Genomic DNA, 20916 nt, shown 5'->3' with positions numbered 1-20916 from the left:
TGAAAGGCAAAACATTTGTGTATGCATATAAAAACATTATAAATATGCTTTTTTCCCTTTCTTATAAGTGATCACATAACCCCTGTTTTCAGCTTCATGGGGTGGAGAAACAGGAGTTCACTGATTTTCCCAGCGAATGGCTGTGCAGGGGGAGCAAGTCAGCAGAAGTATGACCATTGGAGGAGAGCAAGGCTGCATGCTCGGCACAGCTAGAAAACTGACCTTGCAGTGTTCTCATGTTTAGAGAGGTCAGTTTTTATTAGGAAAATGGAGGGACCGACAGGAACACCAGGAATTTCACAGAAAGGAAGCAATACAAATAGAACAAGTTCCTTTTTTTTTTTTTTAAATACAACTACATGGTACAGCAGGCACATATCAGGAATATTAAGTGTTGGGTTGACATTAAAATGTCAGAATAATTACATGTAACACCTTGAAGGATTTTAGAAGACAAACGTGGATCACGAACTGCGTTGTTTGCCAAAAACATGGTCGAGTGTCCAAAAAAAGTTGGGGCATCTTCTTGGGTATGGCTTATAGTGGCATGCCCTTTCCCCTATGCTTTTCTATGTTTTAGATAAATAAAATAGGGCCTCTGGGTATGCTGAAAAGAAAAAAGGACTGTGCTAAATACAGAGTTATACAGTGCACACATATTCTGCCATCTTTGCACCCACAAAATACACCCCAATACTGAGCCACAAGTGATCGTTTCACAGACACAATATCCTTAGATACTAGAGGTGAGATTTGGTATTCTTCATATTATTTTACAGGATTTATATAGCGCCAACAGTTTACACAATGCTTTACATTACAACATAAGGTCAGACAGTACAATTACAATACAATTTAATACAGTAGGAATCCGAGTGCCCTGCTCATTAGAGCTTACAATCTAAGACGTATAGCCTCATCCATGAATTTCCAGGAGTCGTGTTAGGCAAACATTCACATTTTTGCCAGACTCACAAGATCCAACCCTGGTATGAGAATGGATAACCCAGCCCACACATTGTAGAATAGTGGGAGCAAAGCAACAATAATGATAATGTGTTGGAGCTGTTGAAGAGAGATCATAGGAGGGGCTGATAAACTGCATAGGGAGAGATTAGTGTAGGGTCTTTAGATCAAATCCATTAATAGTGAATGACCGCCAATGCTGTGGATCTTATACACTTTACAATTAACTTGGTAAAAAAAAACATACTTTTTCAACCTTTGTTACATCTCAGTGCTGCTAATCTCCTGCAGCTTCTTTAGAGCCACATCCTGCACACAAGAAGTACAGTGATGGTCACATGGTATTTCATAGGGAGGGTTTCCTTCTATTGACAACAGTGGACCATACCTGTGCAATGTGCATCTGCACAGCTGCTTGTTGTCTCCAATGAGGGAACTTGTAACGTGGTGACCCAAAGACAGGAGATTAGAGGAGACAGCGTCATTCCATAGCACAAAGTTCCCAGCCAAGAAGCTTCATGTTAGTATCACTAGCTATAATAAAAGTTAAAGATTCTTAAAAGATATAAAAATATTTTTAGAAGTGACATTAACATGTTAAAGCTTTAAACATCCCACATTCCCCATGCTACCCTCATCCCAAAACATCCAGTACCCAGCTCTCAGACATGATTTAGTATAAACTGGCCAGAAAAGATGCCAGTCTGAGTGTACCTGAGGCCACAACCTAATTCTGCAGCAAAGTCAGTCACTCCTTGTGGGGTACCTTAGTGAATTCCAGGGGGCTCCTTAGACTCTGCGCCTTGGGTCTTGGGCAATTCCTGGTGGCTCCAGAGACTCTGCGTATATGGGTCTTGGGCAATTCCAGGTGACTCCAGAGACTTTGGGTCTTGGGCAAGTCCAGGTGGCTCCATAGAATCTGCGTCTAGGGCAATTCCTGTTGGCTCCAGAGACTCTGCGCCTTGGGTCTTGAGCAATTCCAGGTGGCTCCAGAGACTCTACGCCTTGGGGCAATTTCAGATGGCTCCAGAGACTCTGCGCCTTGGGTCTTGAGCAATTCCAGGTGGCTCCAGAGACTCTACGCCTTGGGGCAATTTCAGGTGGCTCCAGAGACTCTGCGCCTTGGGTCTTGAGCAATTCCAGGTGGCTCCAGAGACTCTGCGCCTTGGGGCAAATCCAGGTGGCTCCAGAGACTCTGCGCCTTGGGTCTTGAGCAATTCTAGGTGGCTCCAGAGACTCTGCACCTTGGGCAATTCCAGGTGGCTCCAAAGACTTAGGATATTGGGCAGTTCCAGGTGGTGGCTCCTTAGACTCTGCGCCTTGGGTCTTGGGCAATTCCAGGTGGCTCCTTAGACTCTGCGCCTTGGGTCTTGGGCAATTCCAGGTGTCTCCAGAGACTCTGTGCCTTGGGTCTAGGGCAATTGCAGGTTGGCTGCATAGACTATGGGTCTTGGGCAATTCCAGGGAGCTCCCTAGACTATGCGCCTTGGGTCTTGGGCAAATCCAGAGGGCTCCTTAGACTATGCGCCCTGGATCTTGGGCAAATTGACCAGTGACATTGCTGCAAGACAACAAGCTAAGACGCAAACAGACATTAAAAAAAAAATTAGAGCTGCAGCACTTATCCATCAGTGATTGCCTCCAATGATTTCAGTACAGTTTGCTTCAAAATTTGCACTGAGAGACATACAAAGGTTGCTCTTTATTTTATTTATTTTTTTGTGATTTGTTGCTAAGGAAATAATATTTTCGGGGCATCACTAACTTGCTAACTTTACAGATTTGTAGCTCGGTCACTCAAGAATTAAGTTTGAGCGGTGCTTCATGTCCCCAACTAGCTCCCCAACGAGAGTTTCTCTCTATTCACTTCTATGGCTTAGTTGCAAATCGCTGAAGGAGAGTGATTTGTAGCAGATCATGTCACCCTAATGATGTAGTAGGAATAAATTGTAAGTAACTATAGCAATTCATTTCTTGTTTATAAATCGCTGTTAATCGACATTAACAATTTGTAGTGAGGAATTCCTGCTTAAAAACTGACCACCTGACGTGAAGGCTAATGTCAGAGGGGCGACTCAGCCACTAGCAATCCTACCACTGGCAATTTGTCAAAATCACTAATGGGGGAAGTATTGGTAAGATGTTTGACTTGATGGAATCACTTCTGTAGCTGATCAAGCGATCAAGATTCAGCAGCATTTGGGCCAGCGACAGAGCGACATCTCAATGTGTTTGTCTGCAGAGGAAGCGACAAACGGGCAACCTCATTAGTGATCTTTCTCTTGGTGATTTGTCGCTAGCAGCAGAATCTCCCATCCGGGATCAGATTTAGGGTTCAGTATTTTTGTTAAAACATGCTACTACCATGCCGTGGATGGATAGACTTCTACTCCATTACTGAGACTGTCCCCTCTTTTTTGTTATGTATTGTATGTGTTGACTGAAGAAGGATCCAGAGTGCATAGTTTTAGTCTCCTCTTTGTTAGGTCGAGTTCATGGTGTTTTTTTAATTTGCATATAAATCCAGTGTGTCTTTGCCCATAACACTGCCATTGTCCCCAATCTGTTCCCCCCTCAGCCTCTCTGACACTTCCCAGGATGTTCAGAATAACAGCTGATCCTCCCCCAGCTTGAGTTCTGAGGAAGAGGAGAGATTCATATGTAAACATCTGAGCATTATTATTTTTATTGAAGGACTTTATAATGGCACTAAACCTTTTATAACGTAAAGTAAAGCTGGGTATAAACTGTAAGTTTTTTTTTTTTTTTTTTTTTTCAACCAGTGGGCTGATGGAAAAACTTTGCTGCATCCATACAAGCGATGTGGATACAGGGATCTCTCCTCGCTACACTATTGTATTCTGGGAGTACGGACTCGCAACCATTGGCTGCAGCGGCTGAGCAAATGCTGGCTTTCTACTTTCTAGGGGGACCGTTCCACAGAAGCCGGTCTAAGGATTGGCTTCTGTTGAACAGACAAGGCTACACCCAGATCAAAATTCGTCTGGGTCCTGGTGAACTGGCCAAGCTTAAGGCACACAAAAATGAACACCATAAAACCAACTTGCTATGATAGTGTCACTTTAACACACCTGAAAGGCAGAGTACAAACTGCCATCCCTGTTTAGAATTGCTGATTTTTAAACTATCGTGTAATTGTATGATTTATTAGATATGCCAAAATAAACCCATTTTAAATAAAATTGAGGCAGGAAAAGCAGAAAAGGGTGTGCATTCAAGTTACTTTCTAAAATACAGAGAGAGTGATAAAGGAAATGATTTGGCAGCTGTGGAAATTCATCCTACTGCTACGTGCTTTATGGGAATGGTAGTTGGCAGGAAAACATTGGGCGTAATTATTGAGTTTTGATGGATCATGTATTTGCTTACAGGTAAAAATGGGTATGTTAAGGTTATAGGGCTAGAATTGGCAATAACAAGTGTGTTATTTTTAATTTACTGTATAGAAGGCTGATACCCTCCAAAACTTCACACAGAGAAGATATAACTATAAGGGAGTCTTTGAACACACACACACACACACACTGAACATAAAAGGGCACATAGGAGATTACAGCTCCACCAGAAGAACAATTCTCAAATTAAAGCTCAACTCTTGGCTCATCCCTTACCAACCCCCATTCTAGATTGCTCCTCATAAAGGACCTCCCCCACTTTCTCTTTACAGGGCTGTGAAGTTCCCCCCTCAGGGGGTGGCTGTATGACACTCTGAACTTCACATTTCATCCTCAGTCTTCTAGGTTGAATAACGGTGAGCACCATTCAATCCGGAAGGCTGAGCGCACCTAGTGGTGGAGGTTAGTTACTAAGGGACAGCACTGGAAAGGAGGTGGCGAGTCACTTTTTTTTTTATATTAAAACCCTGTTTGGGGGCTCTTTCATAAACAGATTGCTCAGAGTTTGGGTTATAATCCCAATAAATTAAACGGACTGGTTTCTGCGTAAATATGCAGAGAACTCCATTTCAATGGAAGCCTATGTGTATTCCACACTCCAAACCTTGGGACAACCCAATCTTCTGCTGCCCCACTGCAGTCCGCTTCCAACATTTCAGCCCAACTTGGCCCTGACAAATAACCTTCCGCTCACTTGCAATGGGGAATTTGATTACGGACCTCTTCTTGCTCAGTGTTATCACCACCCATGTCCTAAACATGCATTGTCACTTGTCTTAGGCCAGACAACTTAAGAATGATTTAATTCGCTCCTTGGTTGCGGACAAAATGGCCTCAAGGAATTAAAACACATGACCAGAATACTATTACAAATGTGTGTCATGACATCGCAATGACCCAACGCAAGGTGGGAGCCTGCAGTATTTTGGCGCTCGCCAGGGCAATATCAGCTACACTCCCCGGAGTCAAAAAGGGGGAAATTGGGAAGGAATCAGAAACTGCTAGGCCATAACTAGAAGTAAAGTCATTAATACTCAATACTGGGTTATACCCTTTAGAGAACCACATCCCAGCTTCTTCAAAAGAGGAGAATGTTATAAAGTGAATATGTAAGTGAACACAGTTTTACCCTGTTGTAAGGACCACTATCACTTTCACTTTTTCCAGGCTCCTGCTAGAGGGATCATTCGTGGGGGGTGTAGGCACAGTGGTGAGGGGGAGGGGGGAGTTCAGGGGAGGTGTAGGCACAGTTGTGAGAATGGGGTGTAGGCACAGTGGTGAAAGGAGGTGGGAGTGTATGAAGTACCAGTGGGGGGAGCTGTGTTATCATTCCTACAACTTATGCAATCACTGTCCCCCAAAATGGACATTCAGGACTGTAGTAGGATGATCCATTAACATCTAAGTGGTAAGGGATGTGTGCTGGTAACAGATTGCATGAACTAATGTTGATATTTCCTTCACTTCCTGTACTGAATACACAAGAGGAAGTGAGGAAAATCTGTCTTTGTCCGCTATCATCAGAACTGGTCCTACACAAAACCAGAAAGAAGTTTGGGCTAGAATTGGGTTTTAAAACTGAATATAAAAGACACAAATTAATGCTGTTCTGTTATCGTTATTACATCCTGAAGGATTCATGCCCATTGGACAGTTTTAACGATGCTCTTAGGGGCGTCTGGGGTCTGCCTCTAAACGCTCCTGCATGTTAGCCAGTGTGTCTGTGCACACATAGGAATTCACAGGCGTTTAGAGGCAAAATTAAACTTACTGGCAGCGCGTCCAGGCATGTGTGCATGAGGCCTAAATGTGTAAGTATCTGAATATGATCTGGTTCCAGTCTTTTGCACTCTGTACAGCAGAGCTTGGAGTGTGAGAGGAAGAAGCCAATCAGTGTGACAAGTAGCATGCCGATAGGAGGAGAAAGAAGAGTGACAGAGAAATGATGTCATCACTGGGTTGCTCATTCTTTCACTGTCCACTCACAGGCTGGGATGGGTCCAGGATGACTTGGGCTCAGAGGAAATGGGTTGAATGACGGTGCCAATCAGACCAGTGACAGGAATACATATTGCAGGGATGGGGATCTCTAGATTGAAGTTAAATATTGTATCAAAAGCCAGTTTTGTTGTTTTATCGTTTAATGAGCTATTCATTTTTATCTAATTTGTTGCTCAAGAAGATAAAATATAAGACTGTGAAAAATTGCATTGTCTCCAATAGCACCAGTTCTCACCAATGCTTTGCGTTTTGATGTGTGCTGTAAAAAAATAAATAAAAAATCCAACAGGTAAGGTAAGCCTTTACACTACTGGCAAATCTAATTTGGTTCATTCCACCTGCCGGCCCATACATCAGTACTATGTCCCGTAGTGAGGTAGAGGATAACAATGGATCCACACAGCACAGTGGAGGAAAGGGCATCTGACACACAGGTGCTGGATGTAGAAGATTCTTCTGTCACCTTAGTTCTTGAAGAGAATGTCTGAATAAACTTTCAGTTTAAATCTGCTTAATACATTCCAGGTGGGGTAATTTTTTTCTTCAAAAGCAGCTAAAGCCTGAGTACAGAAGCCTGTCACATGCCAGCATGCTGCAGAGAAGGACCCTTGCAGTTTTTGTGGAAGCAGTGATATCACTGACACTCTTCCTGCTAAGTCAGAGCTAGAGCTTTGTAATCAGCCAAGCTCATGCTCCTTGCTGATTGGACAGCCGTAGCCCTTACTCGGGACTAGAAGACGTCCGATTTCTGCAGAGAGACCTCTGCTTCCACATAGAGAGCATGAATATTTCTCTGCAGCATGTTTGTAGGGAACAGGCTTTTATACTCAGGCTGTGGTTGCTTTCTAAAGAAAATGTCCTGTGCGGTGCAATTTCAGCCCATTTATTTTGTTACAAGAAAACCCAAAGGAGCAGGATGGAAAACTTTTCTCGAACAAACACATTTTTAACATGAATGTGGTTTTCAATTGAGAAATTACATTCATTCCAAAATCAAATATGAAGAGCAAACAAAATACTATGCTTTTAAACGACAGTCCTTGAATGAACCCAAAATGTTTGTATGAATGTTCATATGAATATTTGTTGGAAAATCCCACTATTGTATGGCCAGGTTTAGGCATTGCTGCACAAGCTACAAGCTTTCCACAGTGGATTGCTTTTCAGAGATATCTGACAGGCGGTGAGGTGATGATATATCACCTCCTCACCACCTGTTTTAACCCTGTAAATGTCACATCATCCCTTTGCAATCATGTAATTGTGGTATGACCCCATTCACTTGAATGGGTCGTGTTTGGCAGTAGTACTGCTCACTGAATGCAACAGCTGGGATCATTTGTGACGTGTACAACCTCATCTGGCTTCTTTTGCAGCTTAACCAGTAGCCGACCGCCCTATAGTAGCTTTACTGCTACAGGGCGGCCGCTCTGTGCAGAATCATGTATATATACGTGATTCTGCACTTCTTTTAAAGAAACTGACAGTTCCGCCGGTGGTGGATTCTCAGGTTTCTAGGGTAAATAAAGCCACACTACTACTGGTAGACGACTCTGTCCTTTAAGGACCCTGTTGACAAGAGAGCTGAATCTCTGGTCAGATACCTTTTTACCATGACTGGTTCAATTTTGAGGCCTGTGTTTGCCATAACCTTGGTCTCCCAGACCTTAACGGAATGGTAAAGCTTCTGCCCCAGGATTTGGAAGGGGGTCAGCATCCTCCTGAGCTGACGGATCAGTTGGTGCAGGGGTTACAGTATATCTGTGATGGCTCTCTAGATGCGGCCCCTTTAGCCTGCAGGGTGTCTGTGACAGCTGTGACACCTCACCACATGATTTGGCTGAAATGCTGGTCTGCACACCAGGCTTCCAAAGGGTAGGAGACCGCCTGTTTGGAGCTTCCATGGAAGAGATCATTAAAGGTCATACGGGAGGTAAAAGGGATCGAAATACACCTGTAACTTCGCAGAAGTTTCCATAAGACCTTGGTCTGGTAAGTCAAAAGCACGTTCCGCTGCCCCCACAGTCCACTTCTGCCTGAAGGGGTGCCCTCACCCATACCTTAGGGCAGATCTTTTTTCCAGACACGTGGACCTCTTTGATTTAAGACAAATGGGTCCACAAGTTGATTCGGTCCGGGCACATGATCGAGTTTCGGTCCTCACCCCGGCAAGGTTCTTTTCCTTCCAACCTGCGTTTGTCCCTGGATCGTCTGCGAGGTCTTCTCGGGGCAGTACAGGATCTGCTATCGCAAGGAATCATTTTACCAGTTCTGAAGTCGAAACGTTTTCAGGGGTTTTATTCAAACCTATTTACTGTTCCCAGGAAGGAAGGCAAGGTCCGTCCAATCTTGGATCTCAAAGCCCTGAACCGCTTTGTGCAGGTTCAGAAATTTCGGATGGACTCCAATCGCACAGTAATGGTATCCCTTCATAATGGGGATTTTCTGGCCTCTATCAATATCAAGGATGCTTACCTTCATATACCAATATATGTCGGGCACCAGCGTTTTCTTCACTGTGCCATAGGCGAGGAGCGCTATCAATTAGTGGTGTTACCCTTTGGTCTCGCCTTAGCTCCTCGGGTGTTCACAAAAGTTTTGGCCCCGGTGTTAGCTTTGCTCAGGCAGAGGGGGATCGTGGTACTGGGGTACCTGGACGATCTCCTTCTGCTTGCAGAATCCCCAACTGTCCTAAAGAGCGATTTGGACATCACTTTGCGAACCTTGCAAGATTTCGGCTGGGAACATAACAAACTGGAGTACCTAGGCCTGACTCTGGATTCAGCATCAGCCCGGGTGTTTCTTCTGGAGACAAAAATTCTGTAGTTGCAGCATGTGATTCTGCTCTTGTTATCTAAGGGGTAGTCATCTCTCAGGACTTGCATGCAAGTGCTGGGCTTGATGGTCTCCACCTTTTGAGGCGGTTCTGTTTGCTCAGTTCTATACCAGGCTTCTGCAAAAGGAGATTCTTGCCAAATGGGACAAGAATCCATAGTCCCTAGACAATCTGATCTTGTTAAGGTGGGGTACAAGGGGGTCCTTGATATGGTGGCTTTACTCCCCGGCGCTTCAACAGGGAAAGTCCTTTCTCCCCCTGTACTGGACGGTGGTTACCACGGATGCCAGCCTGTCTGGGTGGGGAGGTGTCTTGGGCACAGATCCGGCTCAGGTGGTTTGGAAGGAGTCCAGTCTGCCAATCAATGTCCTGAAGATTCGGGCGATCAGGCTTTGCCTGTCCATTTGGACAGATAGTCTGCGGGGGTGCCCGGTAAGGATTCAATCGGACAATGCCACAGCTCATCAAGGGGGCACTACTGTCTCTGGGGGGGGGGGGGGGGACTCCCGACTCCCGACTCCCGACTCCCAATGTGGTCCTGTTGGCCTCTCGTCTCAACAGGAAGGTTCAGAGGTTTGTGGCAAGGTCTCGGGATCCTCTGGCCGACGCCTCAGATGTTCTGGTGGCCCCTTGGGGCCAGTATCTTCTAATGTATGCCTTTCCTCCCCTACAACTTCTGCCAAGACAGAATCGAGGCAGAAGGGATTCCAGTCATTCTGGTGGCCCCTGACTGGCCTCGTCGGCCTTGGTACGCAGGCCTAGTAAGACTGGCAGCCGATTCCCCTTGGAGACTCCCTCTCAAAGAAGATCTTTTGTCTCAAGGACCGATCTTCCTACGTGCTTTATGGTCGCTGGCTTTAACGGCCTGACTATTGAAAGCCAGGTACTGAAGGACAGAGGGTTGTCGGATTTGGTAATTCCTACACTGTTGAAAGCTAGACAATCTACTTCTAGGGAAGATTTATCATCGAGTTTGGAGGGCGTACATTAGTTGGTGTGAGTCTCGGGGAGTTTCTCCCCCCCTCGTTCCTTTTCAGTGTCCCGTCTGCTGGAGTTTCTACAAAGAGGTATAGATCAGCGTTTGGCCCTGGGCACCATCAAGGGACAGATTTCCGCTTTGGCAATCTTCTTCCAATGCCCGTTGACCACAAATTCCTTGGTTCACACTTTCGTTCAGGGGGTAAGCGACCTAGCTCCTCCGGTTAGGTCCCCGGCCCCTCCATGGGCCCTCAATCTGGTACTGTCAGTTCTTAAAAAACCGCATTTTGAAAACATTTGTGAACTTCCTCTGCTTATTTTGTTATAGAAGGTGGCCTTCTTGGTGGCTATTACTTACACACAGGGTGTCAGAGTTGGCTGCAATGTCCTGTCGGTCATCTTACCTGGTGGTTCACAGGGACAATGTGGTGCTACATCCCTGCCAGTCGTTCCTTCCTAAGGTCGTCTCTGGTTTCCACTTAAATTAAGACATTGTGTTGCCTTCCTTTTGTCCTAAGCTGAAACATCCTAAAGAAATTCCCTGGATGTGGTTCGAGCAATCGGGGTGTACCTGGCGGCGACTGATTCGATTCGTAAATCTGATTCCCTGATTGTCCTTACGGATGGATCTCTTAAGGGGCAGGCTGCATCCGCTGCGACCATTTCCAAATGGATCCGGCAGACGGTTGTGCAGGCTTATTCCATCAAGGGTCAGGTTCCTCCTTTAACTGTTAAAGCGCATTCTACGAGGGCGATTAGTGCCTCCTGGGCCTTTCGTCATCAGGCGTCAGTGGTCCAGGTTTGCAAGGCGGTCACCTGGTCGCCTACGCTCACATTCACAAAGTGGATGTACTCGCATCTGCGGATGCTGCTTTTGGCCTCAAAGTTTTGCAGGCTGCTGTTGCAGAGGCTCCAGCCTCTTGAGGGTGCATTTTTGTAGGTGAGCTCCAGTTGTTCCTGGTTGAGCTCCTGGTTTACCTGGTTGGCTACGTTTAGCCTATTTGGGAGTTATGTTTATTGCTGTGTTTTTCCCACCCCTCATGTTGACACTACTTTGGGACGTCCCAAGGGTCAAAGAAGATACGGAGCTGTGTCCGTCAGTGAACGAAAGAGAAAACTGGATTTTTGTCTTACTATAAAATCCTTTTCACTGATGTTTATTGATGGACACAGCACCCACCCCTCTGTTGAGTTGGGTTATGTATTGTTCTGACACTGCTTGTTATAAAGCTGAAGTCCTATAGCAGGAAGTGGGAGTATACCCCCTAGGACTGCCCTATAGGCGTAGTCAATTTTTTCCGCCTAGTGTCCTACTACTGTAGGGGGCAGCATAACCCAAGGGTCAAAGAAGATCCGTGTCCGTCAATGAACATCAGAGAAAAGGATTTTACGATAAGACAGAAATCCAGTTTTGTACAGGGTTGCATGAACACGCAATGGTCTGTTAAAGTAACGCAGTGCCCAAAAGCAAACAAAAAAATGATTTGGTCATGAAGGGGGGTAAATCTTCCTGAGGTCAAGTGGTTAAGCCGCTTAACCCCCCCCCTTTTTTTTTTTTTTTTTTTACACCCCGACCCCCCCCCAACCACAATTGTAAATGAGCCCTAAGACTTTGCACACTTTTTATTTTGATACACCAGGAACATATTTAGCTAATGGAAAGTTATTGCATTCGGCTATATGTTTCCACTAGTTCGACGCCAAAGTTCCACGATTTGGAGAGCAACTTTGTATTGCAGCTTTGATGGAACTTTGAGTGCAATTCTGATCTGACTCTACACTCTCTGATGCAGTCGCATCAAAGGTCGCATCAAAGTAGTGCATGCACCTTTTCAAAGTCGCTGCAATTTTAAATCACATAAATTGGAATGGTTGTCATTGAAATCAATGGGCTGTGACTTGTCCTGCGACTTTGTGTCCAAAGTCGTATGGCAAGTCGCACTAGTAGAAATGGAGCCTTAGATGCATTTTGAGACATTTTCATCCAAATAAACAATAAATACAATCTTGTGTGCGAACACCTCATACGTGGGCTGTATGGTTTACAGTCATTATGGTATGTGACACTGAGCTGTGTACGTGTGACGGCGTGCTTTGTTTTTAAGTTCCTATGTTTATGACTCTGATAAGAGCAGGTGCAGTGATAGATTGTCACAGCTTGGGATAAACCACTTCCTTTTAAAAGGGGGGAGTGGGGGGGTTGATTTATTTTGTTTTGCAAACCCAGTGCAGGGGACCACCCATACCAGTCAGAGCAGAAAAGGGGGGTATGTTTTTCCCGTTACCATCTGAAAAGGAGCTTGCATTTTAATGCAGAGAGGACTGTGTTTTGTTTTGCTGTTCATCCCCTCCCTCGTGTCACTGGAGTAAGCCCTACCCAGCCAGGTGTATACACAGAGCCACAAGGCTATAAAGCAGAGTAGAGCGAGCTTAGCTAGTAGACAATCAGGACAGTGTACTTTACATGGTGTCACTCAGTGCCTCCTCACTGCCATCCTCTATCCGTCCTCTGATGCCTGCACGCTGGGCTCATCAGGATATGGTCAGGCTACGTGCTGGGTGCTGCCTGTTCAGACACTCTCCTAGCATTCTCCTCTTAGGGGTCCATGTCCCCCATTGATTGATTTAGGGGCAAAGAAGCTATAACTGCTCAACTTCTTAGCAGCAATGGAGTTCTGGACAAACTCTCGCAACCTGGCCAATGAAAATGAATGCAACGGGAACCTCATTTTTGAAATGGACACTGACTCCATGGCAGATGACCTGGAAGAAGGTAAACATTGATTTATTGTTTCTGTAGCATTTAACTGAGCAGTGATGATATGGCAGGAAAATGACCATATAATCTACATTTTCAGCTACCACAAACAGTAGTAATGTGTCACATACAACAGCCTTAAATAGTGGACAGTAGTGTAGTGGACAGTCAAAGCAAGTCTTTCCTGACCCTGAGAGCCAGAAACACCCATTGTAAATATTATCCAGCATTATGTACACTTTGCAATCATTGGCTATTCCGCAGCAACTAAGGCAGGCCATACATGTATCATTTAACTGTTACATCTAGCAATTGTTTCTGTAATTTTATTTATTTTTTTATTTTTTGCTTTAATTGAGAAGACAATCAAATTCAACCAGTGTTTTTTTTTGTTTCAAACAATAGTTTGAAACAGTCAAACCTGTGATTAGTTGCTTATCGATATGTGTATACGGCCATAAATAGCTTTTGGTGAAGTACTGGGCAGTTTTGTATTGGAGTTTAGGTCTGATCATCATTCATTCATTCATTGAATCAGGCAAGTGGTACAACTAAAAGAAGCAGTGCTAGCATACTTAGGTTGCCTTTTTCAATCTTGTTACCCTAAAGGAACCCTTGGAATAATTTCCTGGCCTAGGGAACCCCTGCTAGAAATAATTTTTCAAGGGTCATTGGGAAAAATTACCCTTACATCAATGGTCAAAGGAAAGAATGTCCCTTATAGGTGGGCAGTGAGAAGAATGTCCCTTACATTGGTGGGTAGGAGGAACAGTGCCCCTCCTACATAGGAGGTCAGTAGGAATAGTGCCCCTACATAGGTGATCAATAGGAATAGTTCCCCTACGTAGGTGGTCAGTTGGAACAGTGCCCCTACCCAGGTGGTCAGTGGGAAAGATGCTCCTTACATTGGTCATATGCAGGGGTACTGATGAATGTCCCTTACATTGGTGGTCAGTAGGAACAGTGCCCCTCCTACATAGGTTGTCAGTAGGAATAATGCCCCTACATAGGTGGTCAGTAGGAATAATGCCCCTACATAGGTGGTCAGTAGGAATAGTGCCCCTACATAGGTGGTTAGTAGGAACAGTGCCCCTGCATAGATAGTCAGTGGGAAAAATTCTCCTTACATTGGTCATCAGTAGGAAGAATACTCATTAGATTGGTGGTCAGTAGAAACAGTGCCCCTACATAGGTGGTCAGTGGGAAAAAATGTCTTACATTGGTCATCAATAGGAACAGTGTTCCTTATATAGGTGGCCGGTGGGAAGAATCTTCCTTACATTGGTAGTCAGTGGGAAAAATCCTCCTTACATTGGCGGCCAGTGGGAAGCATCCTCCTTACATTGGTGGTCAGTGGGAAGAATGCTCCTCACATTGGTGGTCAGTAGGACAAATGCTCTTTACATTGGCGGTCATTTGGAAGAATGCTCTCTACATTGGTGGTCAGTAGGAAAAATGCTCCTCACATTGGTGGTCAGTAGGAAGAATGCTCCCTTCATTGGTGGTCAGTGGGAAGAATGCTCTTTTCATTGGTGGTCAGTGGGAAGAATGCTCCCTTCATTGGTGGTCAGTGGGAAGAATGCTTCTTACATTGGTGGTTAGTGGGAAGAATGCTCCCTATATTGGTGGTCAGTAGGACAAATGCTCTTTACATTGGCGGTCATTTGGAAGAATGCTCTCTACATTGGTGGTCAGTAGGAAAAATGCTCCTCACATTGGTGGTCAGTAGGAAGAATGCTCCCTTCATTGGTGGTCAGTGGGAAGAATTCTCTCTTCATTGGTGGTCAGTGGGAAGAATGCTCCCTTCATTGGTGGTCAGTGGGAAGAATGCTTCTTACATTGGTGGTTAGTGGGAAGAATGCTCCTTACATTGGTGGTCAGTGGGAAGAATGCTCCTTACATTGGTGGTCAGTGGGAAGAATGCTCCTTACATTGGTGGTCAGTGGGAAGAATGCTCCTTACATTGGTGGTCAGTGGGAAGAATGCTCCCTACATTGGAGGTCAGTGGGAAGAATGCTCCTTACATTGGAAACCAGTGGGAAAAATGCAACTCTTATAGACAGCTAAAAAAGATCACTGGGGATGCTACTGACTCTGCCAAGTGACGTTGGCCCTGGAAATATGCAGACACCATCAAATGAGAGCGACAGCTCAAGGACCCCTAGCAACCTTTGGAAGAACCCTAGAGTTCAACAGTATCTGTTGGACAATGGCTGCTTTAGGGAATGCAGAGCACATAGTTTCTTAGATTGTCCAGCATGCTGGAAAATATCCATTTGTCACTGCAGCATCTTGTTATGTTTATCAGATTAGGAGGAAGAGTTTGGGCAATTGCTTCAGGATTTACAAGAACTGTCTGTCTTGCCAGCCTAATATAAAACTATTGCATTCAACCAACTTGTGTCCTTTGCCTAAATACAATGTGCAAAAAAGTGTCCCTCTGTCCCAGCCTAGAAAGTTGGAAGATGTGGTTTAGGTTGTTGTTGAAGGCATATATCTGGGGTCGTCAGATGCGACAGCTGTTCACCACTTCTTATGTTGGCGGGTGGTCTGGGATGATCAGTGTGCCCAGTTTTAAGTGATTTATTGCAAGATACAGTAATGTCCTTAATCTACAGTATATTCTGTTATCACAAAACACCATAATAGTGATATCACATGTACATATAACCACATATGATTATGAGTTTGTATACAACCACATGTAAATGTGTGTTGAGCTTTCAACCTTGACAAGCCACCACTCCTAGGAACCTTTTGGCCAAAAAAAAAACAGGTAAATGCAATGGTGTGAATGTAGCATAATCTGCAACCCATATGACTAAGGTTACATTCCTTCAGTGAAGTAAAGGTATGGGACAACTGCCAATCTGTGTATGACATAGGGATTTCACTCACTAGCCTGCCCTGCAATAAGTCACATATAATCATTTTCTCGCTGTATGCCTGAGTCGTGTCCCCAGACAAAGCAATTGTGCACCTGAGTGGAAGATTACAGTGATCACCTTCCTTATTGATGAGCGCTGCTGGTTGTAGACAGGTTCTCAATGGCTCCAGGGGAGATTTGAGCTCAGAGAATTTGCAGATTTGCACCTTTAAGTTCCAAGTGTACATGTGCAGACATGTGATGTGCAGACATGTGTCTAATATATAGAACACATAGACACCGGAATCAGGACAGACAGAACATCCCAGTGATGGTCCCAAGAAAAACCGTAGTTTAATGTTGTACAATAATCACTAGTTTGTTTCCATAACACGAAAACATTTTGTGCCAAAAGCTTTTGAGTTAAAACTTTGGTATTTGGGTTAAATAGTCGTGGACCTCATCTCTCAGCATGCATAACCTTTCCACAGTCTGGACCCAGCAGTCAGCCCACTGTTTACGATCAGCAAAACCCAATTATTTTCAATTACTGTCTCCATCAACTGACATGGTTCATTCACCCTTTGTAGAGGATATGGTAGGGCCTGCATAAAGGGAAAGACCAATCTGAGGGCTGAAGCTTTTCAATGTGACTGGAGGCAAAAAACTTCTGATAAAATATTATATTCTGGGCTATTGTCAGTTTTACACAATCATTTTTAAAGGAATTATTTAAAAAAAAAAAATTTCTACTGCTATAGTTCTACAAATGTTTGAATTTCCACATATACAAAAGAGCTTTAACAGTACTCTTACATTCTGGTAGCCCCACTGAGCCCAAATAAATTAGATCCACTCGCCCTTTACACATTCTAAAAACTTTTGCCTTGTTTAATATTTGTTGTTTTTTTAGAACTTCAGAATAACTAAGAATAAGTAATAAGAGTAATAGGGACTCAAAATCTCTATAGCTAAGTGCCCCTTTAAGTGCATTCCCCTTTGTATTCTAGTGTGGAGGGCCAACTCTGTGAAAATTCCATCACCAAACGCCCCCGTAAACTGTGGTAACTGCAAGATGTATTGATGACTTGCAGTGCTATTAATTGTCAGTGGTACCCCAATGCACATCCAAAACACATGTTCTGCAAAATATGCAGACTGCACCTATTTTTTCATTAGGTTGCAACCTATAAATAGGCTGCATATCACAATCTGCCTTATTGCTCGAAATCGCATGCTCTGCAACGCACTGCATTGTGGTGGGAATGCTCCCTAACAGCTGTGTTTTTGTGTCTCACAGTCCTGTGTTCCGAGCGAGTTGGCAGAATCACCAAGACCTATCGGGACATAGATGCTGTGACCAGTCTGCTAGAGGAGGTATGTAAACACTATTAGTTACATCAGTATTCTGTTACCCAATGGTACATTTTTAAAAGAAATTTAAAATGTATACCAAGGCAAAATACACACATATTCAGTTCATCTTTGCAATACCTGCACATTCTTACATGTTTTATCTCTTTTTAAAATGTTGGGAATACAAAAAAAATTACCCAGTGATCTGACAGAAATCCAGTTTACTTCTAACTTCCTGTTTGAGTTGACGACACCAACACTGTACTTTTGCTGCACTTAAAGCTGCCTGCTGGACTTCAAAACTCTACCTGTGATTCGCCCCTCTTTGTTCCTCTCTGCATGCGTACATTGATTTCTTCCCCAGCAAAACACTGGCACAGTCTTTTTTCCCAAGGGCCCACTCACACACTGTGTTGGAGGGAAAAGGCTCTTGGCATATGTAGTTCTGGGGACATGCCTACATTGATAGAGCTACCAGCAGCTGCCACTAAAAAATAGTTTTAGAAGCCCAGTGGTGTCACTGCCACAGGGTGTAGCAAAAAGTGATTTCTTGCCACAGGAATAAGGTAAAAGATAAAGATAATTCTGGGCCATAATCTAGATGGGCAGAGGGAGATTTGGCACTACATTTGGATAAGGTCGGAACTTTGTTATTTCAGGGAAAAGCAATGGGCTTATTTAACACACACCCATCCTACAAATTATAGAGCCAGAAGAGTTTAGTAATCATTTAAGTAAAACAAGTACTATCATGGCAATAATGCCTTTTTGGCGCATGCCGTAAACTGATGTAGCTTAGAAAAAAGATCCTAATCCTAGGGGGTGATGCACCCCATTACCAACCCTGCTGTTTCATGCCTTTTGGGGTGTAGACTGCCAACGGTCCTCAAATAACCACAAACCAAATGTAAACTGAAACCACCACTCATCATTGGCACCAAAGAGGAACACACAGAGCCAGAGATCGCTACACAGGATAACTTTTATTTATTCGAAACCACAAATACCAAACTAAGAGCAGGTATCGCTGAAACTTATAAAATGTTAAATCTGATATCATTGCTGTTTGCACCCACGATGTGTGTATGTTTGTATGCATACGCAGTATGTATATACGAGGGGTCTTCAAAATGTTTCCACACTTTTTTAGATTTAATAGTTAAAAAAAGTGCGGGAGCTTTTTGAAGAATCCTCGTGAGTGTGTCTATGTATGTGTATACATATATTATATATATATATATATATATATAGTGGGGCTTGTGTACTTATGTTGCATATTATTGCCATCCTCAGAAAGAGAGAGACCTGGAGCTAGCCGCTCGTATTGGCCAGTCCCTTTTGAAGCAGAATCGAGAACTGACAGTACGGAACGAGTATCTGGACGAACAGCTGGAGGCTGCTAAAGAAGAGGTGATAATGGGCTGTATGCTGGGGTTTAAAGGTAGTATTAACCTCCCTGGCGGTATCCCCGAGCGTGACTCGGGGTGGATTTTTTAGACTAGGATCGGTATCCCCGAGTCACGCTCAGGGTAGATGTGCAGAGCGCGCAGCGGTGTCTCTTACCTTCTCCTGGAGATCCAGCGATGATCTCTCATTGCTGTGACCGCCAGCCGAGAGTCGAGCGGAACTGGGAGGGAAATTCAAATGTTGCACAAAACACAAACACAACACATTTATATTATATGTGTATATATATATATATATATATATATATATATACACACACACACACATATATATAATATATAACGCATGAATTGTAATCTAATCAATAATATAATTTTATTATATATTATATAATAAAATTATATTATTGATTAGATTATAATTCATGCGTTTGTGTTTCACATTTATCACATCTGGGATGTCTACTAGATGTCTTTTTTTGGTCAGGTTTAGGTCAGTAATTAATAAGAATTGTAGGCCTATAATACATAACGCCAAATTTCCATGAAAAAAATTGTACCGCTTTTGGTACATAATTCCTGACATAATCATACCGCCAGGGAGGTTAAAAATGTGTTCAACTTTCAGAGTGTATAACTTTTTTTATTGGATTCTTAGGTTTATCAGCTTCGACATGAAGTCTCCATGCGGGAAGACCTGCTCCATCTGTACACCAGCAACTTGGACAGCGAGTCCACATCTGCCATTGCAACGCCGTTAGTATTTTCTGTTCAGAACTCTAGCACATACATTGTATTGTAGTCTAGGATGTTTCACACATGAGCTGACATTCTGATTATTTAGGGCATGACCCCTCATATTGCCCTGAGCAGTGTGCAGACCCAGAAACCCAGTACAGAGATCCCACTAATGAGAGAGATAATAACATTTCAGGTCATCTATCAAAAACTTAAATATTTTTTTTGAGTGGACTGACCCTTTAACCAATGTCCTAATATACGTGGACGAGTCTTGTACCTGTTTGTTCCCACTCTGCCAATGAGAGATTGTACAGTGCTTTGCGAAAGTATTCGGCCCCCTTGAACTTTTCGATCTTTTGCCACATTTCAGGCTTCAAACATAAAGATATAAAACTGTAATTTTTTGTGAAGAATCAACAAGTGGGACACAATCATGAAGTGGAACAAAATTTATTGAATATTTTCAAACTTTTTTAACAAATAAAAAACTGAAAATTGGGCGTGCAAAATTATTCAGCCCCCTTAAGTTAATAATTTGTAGAGCCACCTTTTGCTGCGATTACAGCTGTAAGTCGCTTGGGGTATGTCTCTATCAGTTTTGCACATCGAGAGACTGAAATTTTTGCCCATTCCTCCTTGCAAAACAGCTCGAGCTCAGTGAGGTTAGAGATAGAGAGCATTTGTGAACAGCAGTTTTCAGTTCTTTCCACAGATTCTCGATTGGATTCAGGTCTGGACTTTGACTTGGCCATTCTAACACCTGGATATGTTTATTTGTGAACCATTCCATTGTAGATTTTGCTTTATGTTTTGGATCATTGTCTTGTTGGAAGACAAATCTCCATCCCAGTCTCAGGTCTTTTGCAGACTCCATCAGGTTTTCTTCCAGAATGGTCCTGTTTTTGGCTCCATCCATCTTCCCATCAATTTTAACCATCTTCCCTGTCCCTGCTGAAGAAAAGCAGGCCCAAACCATGATGCTGCCACCACCATGTTTGACAGTGGGGATGGTGTGTTCAGGGTGATGAGCTGTGTTGCTTTTACGCCAAACATAACGTTTTGCATTGTTGCCAAAAAGTTTGATTTTGGTTTCATCTGACCAGAGCACCTTCTTCCACATGTTTGGTGTGTCTCCCAGGTGGCTTGTGGCAAACTTTAAACGACACTTTTTATGGATATCTTTAAAAAATTACTTTCTTCTTGCCACTTTTCCATAAAGGCCAGATTTGTGCAGTATACGACTGATTGTTGTCCTATGGACAGAGTCTCCCACCTCAGCTGTAGATCTCTGCAGTTCATCCAGAGTGATCATGGGCCTCTTGGCTGCATCTCTGATCAGTCTTCTCCTTGTATGAGCTGAAAGTTTAGAGGGACAGCCAGGTCTTTGTAGATTTGCAGTGGTCTGATACCATTTCAATATTATCGCTTGCACAGTGCTCCTTGGGATGTTTAAAGCTTGGGAAATCTTTTTTTGTATCCAAATCTGGTTTTAAACTTCTCCACAACAGTATCTCGGACCTGCCTGGTGTGTTCCTTGTTCTTCATGATGCTCTCTGCACTTTAAACGGACCTTTGAGACTATCACAGTGCAG

At 43.7% G+C, this 20916-nt stretch overlaps 1 protein-coding gene across 2 annotated transcripts in view; it reads left to right on the top strand.

The window, feature by feature from the left end:
• LOC309567611 (trafficking kinesin-binding protein 1-like) overlaps positions 1-20916 on the top strand; it is a 93645-nt gene that overhangs the window by 56006 nt on the left and 16723 nt on the right. The window contains exons 1-4 of one of the 2 annotated variants that reach the window (XM_082273017.1): positions 12615-12970; positions 17122-17198; positions 18471-18587; positions 19242-19339. In XM_082273017.1, the coding sequence (XP_082129143.1) occupies positions 12865-12970; positions 17122-17198; positions 18471-18587; positions 19242-19339 (398 nt within the window). In that variant the 5' untranslated portion in view covers positions 12615-12864. Of the gene's footprint in view, positions 1-12614; positions 12971-17121; positions 17199-18470; positions 18588-19241; positions 19340-20916 lie in introns of those variants that run through there. The other variant, XM_082273018.1, reaches the window with a different exon arrangement.

The sequence above is a fragment of the Pelophylax lessonae genome (assembly GCF_965119305.1).
Source record: "Pelophylax lessonae genome assembly, chromosome: 11".
NCBI classification, from domain to species: Eukaryota; Metazoa; Chordata; class Amphibia; order Anura; family Ranidae; genus Pelophylax; species Pelophylax lessonae.
The sequence above is the reverse complement of the archived record's forward strand: the minus strand, read 5'-3'. Positions and strand labels throughout refer to the sequence as shown.